The 18,335-nt window shown below is 41.4% G+C and overlaps 1 protein-coding gene across 1 annotated transcript in view; it reads right to left on the bottom strand.

Moving 5' to 3' along the window:
* Window positions 1-713: 713 nt before the first annotated feature.
* Window positions 714-18,335, bottom strand: part of grik1b (glutamate receptor, ionotropic, kainate 1b) — a gene marked incomplete at its 5' end in the record, with an annotated part of 64,260 nt that continues 46,638 nt past the window's right edge. Inside the window, 7 exons of the mRNA XM_079823517.1 lie at window positions 714-2,008; window positions 4,020-4,245; window positions 6,524-6,741; window positions 9,704-9,822; window positions 15,829-16,052; window positions 16,199-16,402; window positions 17,091-17,204. Of these exons, the coding sequence (XP_079679643.1) occupies window positions 1,719-2,008; window positions 4,020-4,245; window positions 6,524-6,741; window positions 9,704-9,822; window positions 15,829-16,052; window positions 16,199-16,402; window positions 17,091-17,204 (1,395 nt within the window). The 3' untranslated portion in view covers window positions 714-1,718. The remainder of the gene's footprint in view (window positions 2,009-4,019; window positions 4,246-6,523; window positions 6,742-9,703; window positions 9,823-15,828; window positions 16,053-16,198; window positions 16,403-17,090; window positions 17,205-18,335) is intronic.

Here is an 18,335-nt window from a genome sequence, read left to right as displayed (position 1 = left end):
AGTTTTTCGTTTTGTCATCTTAATGTATTAATTATTTAGAATAAGTGAGAAATAGGCTATTTAGTATTTATTTATTTTATGCTTTTTATTTATATTACTTTATTATATATTATTTCAGTTTTTCTCTGTTGTCAGAAACGCTGCAGGTGCGTGAAAATTTGTGTGAATCCAGGTTCTGTTGTTGAGCTGTTCTGTCAAATCTGTTAAATGTCAAAATAAAGATACAAATATAGTTCAATGAATAGGAATAGGCTACATATGATGAAAATAATAATGTTGAATAAAATGAAATGAAGAAGAAAATCAGATCATCAGAGGAGGTAGGCTACGAAACGAACATGAACTGCGATTGAATGTCACTAATGTAGTTTTCTTTTCTTTTTTGATCACTTGGCTCTTGAGCACAGAATCGTATGGACAACACACAACTCACATCATGTCAAGTTTCTATAGATTTTCTGATTTTAACTCATCATGATAATTTACTGTGTCGGGTGCAATATGATGATATTCGTCTGATATAGGCTATAGCCTACCGAATGCAGTCATGTCACTTCTTATTTGCTGTTTTTTTTCTGGTTGCAGGTGAACATACAATCAGTTCTGCATTTTGACTTTGTTTGAACTAAAGAGTTTAAACTTGTTTTTTATTACAAAAATAGCCAAATCCCCCGTTTTCCACCACTTGAGGGCGTGGCCTACTTTCCGACTACATCAATAAACCCCGCCCTCAAGCCTGATTGACAGTTGACTGTGTTAGGCATCGGAAATGCAAACGCAAAGGGGATTGCGATTCCATTTGAATTTTGTGCAGGTTGTGGCAGGACACGAAGGAAATGAAAGAGCAAATAGGTGATTTTCTATTGCTATTCCAAAATGGCAGGGTCATAACTTGCAAGACATTGGAAATGCAATTGCAAACAGACTTTGCTTTTCCATTTGAAATTTGGCAGTCGTTGTGCGTTTGCCTAAACGAAAATGCAAATGGTAATGCGCGATTTGCAATTGCGTTTGGATTGTGTCACATATTATGCGTCCACAAATTGAAAACGCAATTGCAAATACCATTTGCAATTCCTTTTGAAAATTGTCCGCGATATCCTTCCATAAGCATGAGCCTTTAAAGGTGAAGTATGTAATTTCTGCATCACCGAATGAAATAAATGACTGTTTTCAAACAGGTTTCCCATCTACCCATTGCCCATTTCAGACATGTTAAAACTGTTGTTCGCACTCTTCGGGAAAATCAACCTATGAATGAATGACTCTGCAAATGAAGCTTGAAATGAACATTTTAACATGGAAAAATTACACACATCACCTATAATAAAACCCACAGACATGTCTTATCATAAATTAGATTAAGAAGGAATATGTCTGTAAAGAATAAAGTGTCCGTTTAAATCTAAATACAAACTACATGGATGTGAGCTACTCTACAATATATAAACTGGCATAACCGCAATTCACCTTAACTAACCCTCATGTCTTTAGATTCATATTTCACTGACAGATACTTTTAATCTCTTTGATCATCTCTGAAAATACATCTGAAAATGTAAAAAAAAATTGTCTCAGCGTCCAATATCGCCCCCGGTTATAACACAGCTGACATAATATAACAGCGCAGGTAATGTTCAGTCGGTGTATGTCCGGGCTTAGGAGGGTTGAAGAGCAAAAGTGTAAAATAAGTCCGGTGACGTCCACCAGCTCCTCCATCAGTATTTATTGTGCCATTCACACTGTCCCACGCTCACCTCCTCGATGTCCAGGTTCTTCCTGGACTTATAGATGAACTCCCCGATCGCCACGAACACGGAGAGGACGAGTCCGGCCGCCAGCACGATGAAGATTCCTCCGATGTTCTCCACGCCCAGAGCGCTGGCCTCTTTACTGTCCTCCTCGGGACAACCGTTTCCTCGCCACCACTTCTCCTTCATCATGTGGAGTTTCCCCTCTTCCTGTAACTGCAGGATGGCGATGGTCACCTTGTCACGATACGGGGAACCTGAGAGAGACCAATGGTTATTATAAAGAAAAAGAAAACATTTCCGTTACTTAGACATTAACTGAATTAACATATTATAGGTAGGGTAGGCAATTTCGGAGAGGCTAGTGTAACGGAGGCCAGCTAGTAGTCACTGTGTGAGTAAACCCCACTCCTCTGACCTCAGGAGACGCTCTAGAGACTGACGGTAGAGGTTGCAGCCTTTAGCCTCCTTGTTAGAGCGTCTGACTCTCATGCCGGCGGACCCGGGTTCAAGTCCCACTTGGAGTCGACGGTTTGAACAGGAGGGGTTACATTGGTGCTGTGACCCGGATGGGAGTGAGGTTTAGGGGGTGAGTGTAACGGAGATGAGCTAGTAGTCGCTGTGTGAGTAAACCTCACTCCTCTGATCTCAAGAGACGCTCTAGAGACTGACGGTAGAGGTTGCATTCTTTAGCCTCCTTGTTAGAGTGTCCAACTCTCACCCTGGTGGACCCGGGTTCGAGTCCCGCTTGGAGCAGGCGGTTCGAACAGGAGGGGTTACAATAGCAAGCTAGCTTTGAAACCATGAGATCCCCAGCCTCCCTTCAGAGCGTCGCCAAATCCATGCCTCCTTCAAAACACATGAACGCACACAGCCAGAGCAGAGTCTGCAAAGCGTCATGAGAGATGCTGTTAAATGACCTCAGGACTGAATGCAAAGCATTTTTTGGTCCCGAGACTTCCACAGAAGATATATGCACGTTTAAATATTTAGACCACTTCTATTATTGATTGCTATCAGGATGTGAAGATTTTCAATCAGAATAACAAAAAGTGTTTAGAACAAAAATTGCCAACCCTACCTTTAAATTAACTTATTTGAAAGTTTTTCATTTTTCTTTAGTTTATTTCAGGGTTATTATAGTTAGCTAAAACCATAACAGAACATTTGTTACTTGAAACAAACGTTAACTGAGATAAAATAAAATAGTAAAAACTTATTTCAGCTAGTTGCTAAAGGCAACATTTCTTATTTTAATTTACTTTTAACTTGATGTACTAAAAGTAACTAAAAATGAATAAAAACTATAGATCTAAAAAATTAAAAAAATAAATAAAAAAAATGACAAAAACACCACAGCTAAGTAAAGTACTAAAATAGCTAAAACTAAAACTGAAATAAAAATTACTTTACTATATAAATATTTAAAACCCTTAAAACTTTTAAAAATGAGAAAAACATTAATAAGAAACTATGATTCTAAGGTTAATATTACAAAATAATAACGCTTCAGGTTTTTCAAAGATTTGTCATTCCTAAATATTTTCAAAAGGCCAGTCATTTTATTTCACGAGTTAAAAAGAAGTAAGATGAAGTGTTTAATTTTTGCATTTCTGTAATCAGCACCAAATTGATTTATTGACACATATGAAATATTACAAACTATCACTGATTCAAAATAATGGTTTCTCTAACTGAAAGAAAATAATAATAATTAAAAACTGAAAAATAACTAAATAAAAGTTTTTGACAAAATATTAATAAAGATTTACTTTACAATGCTTCAAGGCTTTACCAGGCTCAATTTATTATTAATAGCAAACTACATTAAAGTTAAGATTACTTAAACTTAAATATTTCTACAACCTAACATTAACAGAGATTAATAAGTTCTCTAAAACACAGATTGCTGGTTGTTAGTTCATGTTAGCTAATGCATTAATTCATGTTAACAAATGAGACCTTATTGTAAAGTGTTACCAATTTATTTATATTTATTGATAAATCCTAATTAAATGTGAAAATGTAATTTAGAGATGGTATGGTAGTGTATATATATGAAATATTAGTATGGTTTATATACCAGATCTGACCTTTAAAAATAATTTCCACTGGTGTAACTCAATTTAGTCAGGTTGATTCAATCACATTTAATATTACTTTTAACGTATTACTTTACATTATTAAACTACACCAGTTAATTAAGATGCTACTACATGATGCATTTTTGATCCATTTATGACAAGTCATTGTTTTATGCGAGTGTACCAATAGGAGTGCCCACTCCGTAGCCCTTGGAGTCGATGAGGCCGCCGATCTGTGTGAGGTTGCAGTTCCTCTGGCTGATGTACTCGATGCTGGTGGACTCCATCAGGAGAGCGTAGTCTGTGGTCAGCACACGCTGGATGCCCTCTCTGTTATTCTTCACCAGCGCCGTGTTCTTCCGGCTGCTCATGAATGCCCACATCTTCTCATAGGTGGAGATCTTTGATTTCTGGGAAAGATATGTGAAAGCGTTATTGTAGAGCATGTGCAGGTTCGATTTTCAAGGGAACACATACCCAAATGACAAATGCATTTATGCTGCCTTCACGTGCTATCACAGATTTGTTGATTCCCACTTCTGAAGTCGTGATTACGAGTTTTATGCAAAATCATGCAAAAATGTTAAATGTTTATATTAATGCAAGTAGCCACTTGAAGGTGTGCGACAGACCTACCGAAGAAATCACAAATAAAATAAAATAGCATAAATAACCAGGATCGTCTACACTAAACAACATGTTTTATTGGTTTTGTAGAATTTCAGCAACAGCAATATGAAAAACGACACTAATTATTAATCATTAAAATATTCAGATTTGCAAATTAATCAACACTATATTGCCAAAATTATTGGGACACCCATCTAAATTATTTAATTCAGGTGTTCCAGTCACTTCCATGGCCACAGGTGTATAAAATCAAGCACTAGGCATGCAGACGCTTCAACAACCATTTGTGAAAGAATGGGTCGCTCTCAGGAGCTCAGCGAACTCAAGCGTGGCACCGTGATTGGTTGCCACCTGTGCAATAAGTCCATTCGGGAAATTTCCTCACTACTAAATATCCCACGGTCAACTGTTAGTGGCATTATAACAAAGTGGAAGCAATCGGGAATGACAGCAACTCAGCCACGTAAAATCACAGAGCGGGGTCAGCACATGCTGAGGTCACAGTGTGCTGAAGTCGTCAACTTTCTGCAGAGTCAATAGCTACAGTCCTCCAAACTTCATGTGGCCTTCAGATGAGCTCAAGAACAGTGTGTAGAGCTTCATGGAATGGGTTTCCATGGCTGAGCAGCTCATCCAAGCCTTACATCACCAAGTGCAATGCAAAGCGTGGGATGCAGTGGGGTAAAGCACGCCGCCACTGGACTCTAGAGCAGTGGAGACGTGTTCTCTGGAGTTACCAATCACGCTTCTCTGTCTGGCAATCCGATGGACGAGTCTGGGTTTGGTGGTTGCCAGGAGAACGGTACTTGCCTGACTGCATTGTGTCAAGTGTAAAGTTTGGTGGAGAGGGGATTATGGTGTGGGGGTTGTTTTTCAGGGGTTGGGCTTGGCCCCTTAGTTCCAGTGAAAGGAACTCTTAACGCTTCAGCATACCAAGACATTTTGGACAATTTCATGCTCCCAACTTCGTGGGAACAGTTTGGGGATGACCCCTTCCTGTCCCAACATGACTGAGCACCAGCGGACAAAGCGTCAGCCCATAAAGACATGGATGAGTGAGTTTGGTCCTCTTGTCCAACATCAGTGTCTGACCTCACAAATGCGCGTCTAGAAGAATGGTCAAAGATTCCCATAAACACACTCCTAAACCTTGCGGAAAGCCTTCCCAGAAGAGTTGAAGCTGTTATAGCTGCAAAGGGTGGGCTAACTCCATATTAAACCCTACGGATTAAGAATGGGATGTCATTAAAGTTCATGTGCATATAAAGGCAGGCGTCCCAAAACTTTTGGCTAAATAGTTCATTAGACTTTGTTTTTGTGAGTATATCAACTATTTTAAAGTTTCGAATGTTGATAAAATAAAAACTAGGATTAGCTGTACAAAACAATATAAAGTGTTTTATAGCTGTTATAAAACAACAATTATTATTAATTAAAAATGTTTGTATTTTACTGCAATTTAATCTTTGTTTTTGTGGGTATTAAAGTATTTTATAATCAGATTTAAGAGCCAAAACTATTGGTTTCAATAAAAGAATATTTACAGTCTCTATTTTCAAACGCCATTTGAAATTATTTACAGCCGTAGTGAAAATTCACTGGTTTATAGAATATAAGCAGTGTTTCTTCTGACAAAATTCATGTTTAGACACATTTATTGTTTGCGCTGTGAATTCATTTACAGTACGCTGGTCTTACAACTGGACTTGCTGTGCTTATGCTATAAAATCCTGCTTTGCTTTGCTGGTCTAGGTCAGTGCTGTGACAGATGTCCTCATAACCCTCTCTTCCTCTATAAGCTGCTTTAATTTGCTCTGTACATGTTGAATTCCCGCTGGCTGAGGTTCGTGTCCTGTAATCATTCCCGCCAATCTGTGCATGTGAAAATCACAGGTCTGAGTTTCTGGAGGAGGAACTGCTGTTCTCCTGTCAAACCTCAGACCGCCTCTCTCAATTCAATGCCAAACGACCGTAACACAAAACATGCAGAAACTGCATCAATGGAGTATATGTATATGGAGTCCTGGATTGAATGAATACAATATTAATGTGAGTCACCTTAAAGAAAGTCATAGTGGAGCCGTCCCTCACGGCGCCGTACTCAATCTTGGTCTGTTTGGCCAGGTCATCGGCAGAGTCTATGGGCGAGTCCATTCGCTCCACTGTGAGGAAGGCGGCCAGGTTAGCCGTGTAGGACGAGATGATGATGAGGGTGAAGAACCACCAGATTCCTCCAACAATCCTGGTGGACAAAGCCTTGGGCATCAACTCCGATCCTGACCACAAGAAATATTCAACCAGTTAACAATCGAGTGGTTAAAAATGCTATAAATTAAATTACATTTCAAATTCAAATTCAGTTCAATTCAATTCAATTCAATTCAATTCAATTCAATTCAATTCAATTCAATTCATTCATTTTAATTTTATTATATATAATGAAACAAATGAATAAAGCTGTGGTCTTAATGAATAAATAACAATAAATAAATAAATAGAAAAAATTGAAAATGTAAGTGGTTTATATAACTCACTTTATAAAAATTTTTAAAAAAAAAATATTTAAATGATAAAACAAATGAGAATATATTTGTGGTCTTCACAACAAACACATATGATATGATGTATATAACTTGTTCAATACATTTTAATGTGTATTAAAATTAATTTATCATTAAAAAATAATAATAATTAAATTAAATTATACAAATGAAGAGAATAAAGTTGTGGTTTTCTAAAATAAATAAAACAGAGTCAGACAGACAACAAGCAGACAGACAGAGAAGACAGACAGACAGACAAACAGACGATAAGCAGACACAGACGACAGGCAGACAGACAATAGGCAGACAGACAGAGAAGACAGACAGACAAAGAAGACAGATAGAGAGAAGACAGACGGATGGACGGACAGACAGAGAATATAGATAGACAGACAGACGACAGGCAGACAGAGAAGACAGACAGACAAACAGACGACGGGCAGACACGGACGACAGGCAGACAGACAGAGACGACAGGCAAACACAGACGACAGACAGACAGAGAAGACAGACAAACAGACGACAGGCAAACACAGATGACAGGCAGACAGACAGAGAAGACAGACAGACAGAGAAGACAGACAGATAGAGAGAAGACAGACAGACAGACAGATGACAGGCAGACAGACAAGACAGACAGATGACAGGCAGACCCAGACGATAGGCAGACAGACAGACAGATAGACAGACCGACAGACAGACGACAGACAGAGAAGACAGACAGACGACAGGCAGACAGACAGACAGACAGACCGACAGAGAAGACAGACAGACGACAGGCAGACAGACAGAGAAGACAGACAGACAGCCAACAGACAGATGACAGGAAGACACAGACGACAGGCAGACAGACAGAGAAGACAGACAGACGACAGACAGAGAAGACAGACAGACGACAGACAGGCAGACAGACAGACAGACAGACGGACAGGGAAGAGAGACAGACAGGCAGACAGACGACAGAAAGACAGGCAGGCAGGCAGGCAGAAAGACGACAGAAAGACAGACAGACAGGCAGACAGACGACAGAAAGAAAGACAGGCAGGCAGGCAGGCAGGCAGGCAGTCAGACAGACAGACGACGGACAGAGAGAAGACAGAAAGACAGACAGACCGAAGACGGACAGACAGACAGACAGAGAAGAAAGACAGACAGAAGACGGACAGACAGAGAAGAAAGACAGACAGAAGACGGACAGACAGAAGACAGAAAGAAAGACAGACAGACAGACAGGCAGGCAGGCAGACGACAGGCAGTCAGACAGACGACGGACAGAGAGAAGACAGAAAGACAGACAGACAGGCAGGCAGGCAGACGACAGGCAGTCAGACCGAAGACGGACAGACAGACAGACAGACAGACAGAGAAGAAAGACAGACAAAAGACGGACAGACAGAAGACAGAAAGAAAGACAGGCAGGCAGGCAGACGACAGGCAGTCAGACAGACGATGGACAGAGAGAAGACAGAAAGACAGACAGAGAAGACAGACAGACAGAGAAGACAGACAGATAGAGAGAAGACAGACAGACAGACAGATGACAGGCAGACAGACAAGACAGACAGATGACAGGCAGACCCAGACGATAGGCAGACAGACAGACAGATAGACAGACCGACAGACAGACGACAGACAGAGAAGACAGACAGACGACAGGCAGACAGACAGACAGACAGACAGACAGACCGACAGAGAAGACAGACAGACGACAGGCAGACAGACAGAGAAGACAGACAGACAGCCAACAGACAGATGACAGGAAGACACAGACGACAGGCAGACAGACAGAGAAGACAGACAGACGACAGACAGAGAAGACAGACAGACGACAGACAGGCAGACAGACAGACAGACAGACGGACAGGGAAGAGAGACAGACAGGCAGACAGACGACAGAAAGACAGGCAGGCAGGCAGGCAGAAAGACGACAGAAAGACAGACAGACGACAGAAAGAAAGACAGGCAGGCAGGCAGGCAGGCAGGCAGTCAGACAGACAGACGACGGACAGAGAGAAGACAGAAAGACAGACAGACCGAAGACGGACAGACAGACAGACAGAGAAGAAAGACAGACAGAAGACGGACAGACAGAGAAGAAAGACAGACAGAAGACGGACAGACAGAAGACAGAAAGAAAGACAGACAGACAGACAGGCAGGCAGGCAGACGACAGGCAGTCAGACAGACGACGGACAGAGAGAAGACAGAAAGACAGACAGACAGGCAGGCAGGCAGACGACAGGCAGTCAGACCGAAGACGGACAGACAGACAGACAGACAGACAGACAGAGAAGAAAGACAGACAAAAGACGGACAGACAGAAGACAGAAAGAAAGACAGGCAGGCAGGCAGACGACAGGCAGTCAGACAGACGATGGACAGAGAGAAGACAGAAAGACAGACAGAGAAGAAAAACAGACAGACGACAGAGAGAGAGAGAGAGAGAGAGAGAGAGAGAGAGAGAGAGAGAGAGAGAGAGAGAGAGAGAGAGAGAGAGAGAGAGAGAGAGAGAGAGAGAGAGAGAGAGAGAGAGATAGATAGATAGATAGATAGATAGATAGATAGATAGATAGATAGATAGATAGATAGATAGATAGATAGATAGATAGATAGATAGATAGATAGATAGATAGATAGATAGATAGATAGATAGATAGATAGATAGATAGATAGGCACATGTGTTAAATCTCATACCCTGCTGCATAAGGGCTCCAACCCCAAACCAAACACTGTTGATTAAGGTGAAGTTGTTCTCAACCACATCAGAATCAGGGTTGCAGGGATGAGGGTTGTACCATTCATATGGGGTAAACCTGCAGAGAGACACAAACACACTCATCATTTACTGTACATGCACATAATTCACATTTCAATGCTGTATGAAAAATCCCACATTTGTGATTGAGGATAGAACCCCATATTATCAATAATATAATATAATATAATATAATATAATTAATATAATATAATATAAAGCTCATGAAAACTTTTTTTCCTATTTGCCAACACAAACACTTTTTGCTGTTGAAAAAAACTTGAAATTTAAAACAAAGACACTAATAAAACATCTGTCTGTCCTAATAACACTTAAAAAAAGGTCAAATAAAAAGTGCAATAAAAATACATAAAATCACAATGATTCTAAATTTGACCAGAAAAATCACAAATCACCCCAAATGTATTGTGAATATTCAATATAACACCTCCGCCGCCAACCGTCACCAGCCAATAGCCACCCACTATTCCGCAATACATTTCAAATAATCTGTTTCATTCTGACAATAAACATCCATAACATCAATAATTTGATATTGAATCGTTTTGCATCATGGTCTCTCAGCAATTTCCTCTTCTAACATTTTGCCCTCGTCTTTCACTGGTGTATTTGGTGTCCTGACCGCTGTAAGACTTCTCTACGACTTTATTGCATTTTTCATATTGCTGTCCAGACGACGAATCTTGTTTGAGTGGAAAAACCCCATTCACCATCACATTGTCGATTGATGAATAATACAGTAGAGTACATTTCATTAGACTTGAGAAAAACAGATATACCTTCAATCACAAGACATCATTCTCTAACTCGATTAAACTGATTAACCCTTTCCACTCCAAAGCATCAGGACAATATGTGGCACTTCATTTATTTTGTACTTCTTTACTTTCATGTATTAAACAGATTTTTTTTATTTTCATCATTATCCCCTTTCTGAAGATTTTGCAATAAACAAGTGTTTGTTTAGTCTCCCACCCTGTGTATCTATCATTAAAAAATCTAACTTTATATTGCAATGTTATTCATCTTGGAGCTGATATGATAGCAAAACAAATGGGAAAACATTTTCTGAATATGTTCAAATAAATCAAATAAATAAACACTGCTCGCATACTGTAGATGAATGAAACATGCAGGCATGTTGGAGACTGCCAATAAATATATATATAAGAGACGTCCTGCATACTGATATGATTTACAAAGCAATCTTTTATATTCAAGATAATTTGTGCATCATGTTCTCAATTTCCTTTTACCATTATTATTCTTATTTCACATAATATTCTTTTTTCCACCCACAAAAAAAATAAAGGTTTTCTTAAAAGGCTTTTTAGACACCCGCCGCAATAGAGTCCAAAATCAAAAGAACCCACAGAACAGGCGGGAGACCAAAGGAGGAAATTATGTTAACATACCACAGAGAGGAAAAATATAGGCCTATAGAGAGAAAATTGCATGACTCCAATACTCCATGGTTCATCCAGACAAATATGATATTTCTGAAAAGATTGAGTTTTCCCCCCTCAATTTTAGCCTCTACATGCAAACAGCCATTTAGGTCACTGAAAACAGTTTTTATTGTAACCAAGCCCAGAGAACGACTCATTGTGAAATGTGCCTATCTGTGAGGTGAACGACCAAAGAAAATCAACGCCTACTTCATCATTGCAACTTTGGCCCCGCCCACTGGCGTGTTAGTGAGATGACGAGGAGAGAAGAGCAATACATATAACATCACCTTCCAAAGGATCCTAAAGATAGGAATGTGGTTATTTATTTTCAACAGTGTGAATGTCTCAGTTGAGCATTATTTATTTCTATTCGGTACATTTCACTGTGGATTCTTCGGTAAACCAGTCGCAATTTCGGTGCAGGCTTTGCAAACAGCCTTTTTTTTTTACGATATGGACGCGACAATAAGGCCAAAACATGTAAGTAACCGTGTTCATTTTAATGCCTGATCTGTGATCAGTGATTTCTGATATGTAATGATTCATGTACAGTCAGATGTTCTTTGTCTATGTGTCAACTAAACGGTCAACTTCACATTGTTCCTCTTAGTAGGATGAAAATAATCTTATTTAAACTGTGATTGAATCATATATAGAAAGCTAGCGCTAAATATAATGCTATAATCAACACTTTTCACGATTAGTTAACTTTGAGAGCTGTAATAGAAAAAACGTACTAAATGTTTTCAATCACGACAGTGGGCGTTTATACTGAAGTCTCACAGCAGCCAATCACAGCAGTGGGCGTTTACACTGAAATCTCACAGAAGCCAATCACAGCAGTGGGCGTTTACACTGAAGTCTCACAGCAGCCTATCACAGCAGTGGGCGTTTACACTGAAATCTCACAGAAGCCAATCACAGCAGTGGGCATTTACACTGAAGTCTCACAGCAGCCTATCACAGCAGTGGGCGTTTACACTGAAGTCTCACAGAAGCCAATCATGACAGTGGGCGTTTACACTGAAGTCTCACAACAGCCAATCACAGCGGTGGGCGTTTACACTGAAGTCTCACAACAGCCAATCACAGCGGTGGGCGTTTACACTGAAGTCTCACAGAAGCCAATCATGACAGTGGGCGTTTACACTGAAGTCTCACAACAGCCAATCACAGCGGTGGGCGTTTACACTGAAGTCTCACAACAGCCAATCACAGCAGTGGGCATTTACACTGAAGTCTCACAGCAGCCTATCACAGCAGTAGGCGTTTACACTGAAGTCTCACAGAAGCCAATCATGACAGTGGGCGTTTACACTGAAGTCTCACAACAGCCAATCACAGCGGTGGGCGTTTACACTGAAGTCTCACAACAGCCAATCACAGCGGTGGGCGTTTACACTGAAGTCTCACAGCAGCCAATCACAGCAGTGGGCGTTTACACTGAAGTCTAACAGCAGCCAATCACAGCAGTGGGCGTTTACACTGAAGTCTAACAGCAGCCAATCACAGCAGTGGGCGTTTACACTGAAGTCTAACAGCAGCCAATCACAGCAGTGGGCGTTTACACTGAAGTCTAACAGCAGCCAATCACAGCAGTGGGCGTTTACACTGAAGTCTAACAGCAGCCAATCACAGCAGTGGGCGTTTACACTGAAGTCTCACAGAAGCCAATCACAGCAGTGGGCGTTTACTCTGAAGTCTCACAGCAGCCAATCACAGCAGTGGGCGTTTACACTGAAGTCTAACAGCAGCCAATCACAGCAGTGGGCGTTTACACTGAAGTCTCACAGCAGCCAATCACAGCAGTGGGCGTTTACACTGAAGTCTCACAGCAGCCAATCACAGCAGTGGGCGTTTACTCTGAAGTCTCACAGCAGCCAATCACAGCAGTGGGCGTTTACACTGAAGTCTCACAGCAGCCAATCACAGCAGTGGGCGTTTACACTGAAGTCTCACAGCAGCCAATCACAGCAGTGGGCGTTTACACTGAAGTCTCACAGAAGTCAATCACTGCAGTGGGCGTTTACTCTGAAGTCTCACAGCAGCCAATCACAGCAGTGGGCGTTTACACTGAAGTCTAACAGCAGCCTATCACAGCAGTGGGCGTTTACACTGAAGTCTAACAGCAGCCAATCACAGCAGTGGGCGTTTACACTGAAGTCTAACAGCAGCCAATCACAGCAGTGGGCGTTTACACTGAAGTAGGGCTGCAACGACGCGTCGACGTCGTCGATGACGTCGACTACGAAAATACGTCGACGTGCGTGAAATGCGTCGACGCGTCGGCGGCACATTATTTACGTTCTAGAATGGAACAGAAGATCTAGAATAATGGCAGCTTCTGCTCCCGGGCATAGTGAAAATGATCATTTATCATATAAAGCCAGACCGCGACATTCAAAAGTGTAGGAGTACTTTAAGCAGAAGCCGAATAAAACTGTGCTTTGTTCACTCTGTAACGCCGGTTTCACACTGCACGCGGTGGCAGAGCAGAAGCTGTGCGCGTGGAGAGCGGGAGCTTTCACACTGCAGTCAGTGTTGCCAAGTCCGCTTTTTTCCGCGGAATTGGGCTACTTCTACACTGTTGCCGCGGGCTGTGTCTCATGTCCGCGGGTTGAAGCAAAAAAACACACATATTTAACCCCCCGAACGCGATGTTTACCAGAGAACCTCCCCGAAACGCGATTGGGCTTGTTTTGGGCTAGTTTTGAGTAATGAATGGGTGGGGTTTGTTGTGTAAACCTGGCAACCCTGCTGCCAGTGTTCTCTCGCGCAGCTGAACCGTGGCGCGTGTATTGCAACAGACGGTCACATTTTCTGGGGTTCTTCTCTGACCCCAGTATGTCTCGTGCTTTTATTTATTATGGGCTGCATATATCTGCTGTTAATGCGACCTGGTTCCGCTCTGTCCCAAACACATATGCATAATAACTTGTTGTATATAGGTAGTTTACATGATTAAAGTAACATTAAAGTTAAGATATGCCTCTAGCTTTAATAATTTAAATGTGTCTTTGAAGTTTGGGCAAAAACTTCTGGCAGCTTTAGTCGTTGTTTATGCACATGTATCTTCAAAATAGACGACTAGTTATACATTAACACTATGCTGGAAGCTCCTGTATGTGAACCTTTTGCAGATAAATACAAGTGCATTTTCGTTTACTATTGACACAAATCAATAAGTAAATCATACTCAACTACTATAGTAAACAACTTTTCCTAATTAGGCCTACTCTGTATACATTTTATGATGAATAGTATCATTATATATTATGTTTAAAAAGCTTCTTGTGTTCATATATTTCATTATAAAATGGCATACTATGTACACTACCCTTCCTGAAATACAATTAATATTGTCATCATTCATTGATTTCATGTTAAAATAATATACAAATTCACTACCCTCTTTTAAATACAATAATCAGTAAAAAAGAATAATAAGATTAATCTGGAAAAATAATCGTTAGATTAGTCGACTAATCGAAAAAATAATCGTTAGATTAGTCGACAGAAAAAATAATCGTTAGTTGCAGCTCTACACTGAAGTCTCACAGAAGTCAATCACAGCAGTGGGCGTTTACTCTGAAGTCTCACAGCAGCCAATCACAGCAGTGGGCGTTTACACTGAAGTCTAACAGCAGCCAATCACAGCAGTGGGCGTTTACTCTGAAGTCTCACAGCAGCCAATCACAGCAGTGGGCGTTTACTCTGAAGTCTCACAGCAGCCAATCACAGCAGTGGGCGTTTACACTGAAGTCTCACAGCAGCCAATCACAGCAGTGGGCGTTTACACTGAAGTCTCACAGCAGCCAATCACAGCAGTGGGCGTTTACACTGAAGTCTCACAGCAGCCAATCACAGCAGTGGGCATTTACACTGAAGTCTCACAGCAGCCAATCACTGCAGTGGGCGTTTACACTGAAGTCTCACAGCAGCCAATCACAGCAGTGGGCGTTTACACTGAAGTCTCACAGCAGCCAATCACAGCAGTGGGCGTTTACACTGAAGTCTCACAGCAGCCAATCACAGCAGTGGGCGTTTACACTGAAGTCTCACAGAAGCCAATCACAGCAGTGGGCGTTTACACTGAAGTCTCACAGCAGCCAATCACAGCAGTGGGCGTTTACACTGAAGTCTCACAGCAGCCAATCACTGCAGTGGGCGTTTACACTGAAGTCTCACAGCAGCCAATCACAGCAGTGGGCGTTTACACTGAAGTCTCACAGCAGCCAATCACAGCAGTGGGCGTTTACACTGAAGTCTCACAGCAGCCAATCACAGCAGTGGGCATTTACACTGAAGTCTCACAGCAGCCAATCACAGCAGTGGGCGTTTACACTGAAGTCTCACAGCAGCCAATCACAGCAGTGGGCATTTACACTGAAGTCTCACAGAAGTTAACTGAAGTTTCAGAAAAGTTAACTGTACTAAAAGTGCCATTGCATTTGTATTCGAAACGAGCTGGCTTGTTTTCAAGCCGGGCAGTAAAACAGGAGCTGTTAACCGCAATTCAACAAGCATGAAATCGGTCCAATTTGAAGAATTGAATCCAATCTAAAGGTTAAATGGGTTCAGATGATTAGTACCTGGCGATGACGAACAGCACACAGCTGACCCCGAGGCAGGCTAGCAGCACGTACATCCAGATGTCCGGAGAGAGCGGGTTCAGGAAGGAGAACACGCCTGGATTGGTGCCATTGGGTTTGTGGTAGAGAATAGAGATTCCCAGAGTCATGAAGGGCTTGGAAAAATCGATGACTTTCTCTCTCACGTAAGTGATGGTGAGAGGTGCTACGGCCAAATCTGCCACCTGTAATGGAGCCGGTGAGAATTAGTTCACGGGAACTTGCTTGACTCTTTAAGATCACATGAGATAGTTCGATGAGGATACTAGCATACATATAGCCATGGACTAAAAGCCACAAAACTCGATCATACGTAGAAATGTGGACTTACATGATCGATTAGCTCTCTGACCATGCCGTTCCACTCTCCTTTGTCATTCTGGGCTCCATATTTCCCATCAGACACCAGTTTGACCTCATAGGAAAAGCCCAGGATGTTGGACAACTCCTTCAGCAGGTCCAAACAGTAGCCTTCAAACCGGTCATTCCCATACAGCGGCTTATCTGACTTCTTGTACATCACATATGGGTTTTCCTGCAAGGGCAAACATACTATTAGTTACAGCGTGTGGAGTCTCTTGGACCCTGTTTACACCTGCTATTAAGAAGCGTTTTGGTCAATCTGATAAGAAGTGGACAAGAGGGACACATTCCCATTCAAACCACTTCTGTCCTGGTTTCTTCGAGAGGAGGGTCTATAGGTGGGCTCTTTCAGATGTTTCCATCTAATGGACGGAGTAAGCTCACGCATCATGCATGAGCGCGCCTGGAGACGACGGGAAAACACACGGAGAGCAGCAGCTTTAGTTTCAGCTGCAAGACCAGCTGAGCACTGTGAGTGTGTGTATGAAATCAGGACTGGTGAGAGAACTTTGTGCTTTTTTTCCCCATCTTCAAACCAAACTTGTGTTTAAAGCAAAGTTTAAATTCCGTCTGGTTAGTGTGCTTCTATAATGTTTACGCATTAGGTCAGTAGACGGAGAGTAGATCTTTTGTGGCTGTTCAAACGCATTCGACCACATGAGCATCTACACTACGAAAGTAATCCGGTCGAATGTTTTTTCGACTACCTCTGGAAGTGGAAGCTCAAAACTGTTTAGTCCCCGTTTACACCTGTATTTAGTGTTGTCCACTTGTGATCTGATCGACCAAAATGCATCTTAACACCAGGTGTAAACCGGACCTATTGTAGGTCTTGTTGAATCGAGTTGGCTGATTCCTACCAGAATTGTGGTGACAATAAGTGTACGGTTGGCCATGGAGTCGGTCACATTGGCGTTTTTGTCTTTGTTGCTGTCTGTCAGGTTAAGGCCAGTGTTTGAGTTCCACACACCAATCTAAACAGACACAAAACAATTTATTAATTTGAGTTCATGCTGAAAACTGTTGATTTTAGAGGACAGATTAAAGGAATAATTCACCCATTATAAACCTGACTATTCATATGACACCATTTCTTTAAATATTGTATGAGATATTAAATGTATGTACAGCATTCACATGTCTGTGGTTTATAGCACACACACCGATCAGGCATAACAATATGAGCACCTTCCTAATATTGTGTTGGCCCCCCTTTTGCTGCCAAAACAACCCTGACCTTGGCTTGAAGCATGGACTCCACTCGACTGTGCTGTGGTATCTGGCACCAATATGTTAGCAGCAGATCCTTCAAGTCTTGTAAGTTCATGGATTGGACTTGTTTGTTCAGCACATCCCACAGATGCTCAATTGGATTGAGATCTGGGGAATTTGGAGGCCAAGTCAACACCTCAAACTCGTTGTTGTGCTCCTCAAATCATTTCTGAACCATTTTTGCTTCGTGAAGGCGCATTATCTACTGAACGAGCCACAGCCACCAGGAATACTGTTTCCATGAAAGGCTTTACATGGTCTGCAATAATGCTTAGGTAGGTGGGACGTGTCAAAGTAACATCCACAAGGTTTCCCAGCAGAACATTGCCCAAAGCATCACTGCCTCCGCCGGCTTGCCTTCTTCCCATAGTGCATCCTGGTGCCATGTGTTCCCCAGGTAAGTGACACACACACACCCGGCCATCCACGTGATGTAAAAGAAAACATGATTCATCAGACCAGGCCTCCTTCTTCCATTGCTCGTGGTCCAGTTCTGATGCTCTCGTGCCACTGTTGGCTCTTTCGGCGGTGGACAGGGGTCAGCATGGGCATAATGTTATGCCTGATCGGTGTATACACACACATATATACTGTATATATATATATATTTATAGAGAGAGAGAGTTGTAAAAAATATAGAACAAAAATACCAATTGAACACTAAAATAAAAATATAAATTAGTTTAATGCATTTTCTAAATATATGTATTTATTTATTATAAAAATACAGTAAATTATTATAAAATTATATTATTTCCTAACAAGAACCTTGTATTTATAACAAATATTAAATATTTTTTATTAATTTAATAATTTCTTATATAATAATAATA

The sequence above is a fragment of the Gobio gobio genome (genome assembly GCF_949357685.1).
Source record: "Gobio gobio genome assembly, chromosome: 8".
Classification (NCBI taxonomy): Eukaryota; Metazoa; Chordata; class Actinopteri; order Cypriniformes; family Gobionidae; genus Gobio; species Gobio gobio.
This window is presented reverse-complemented; position numbering and strand designations above follow the sequence as displayed.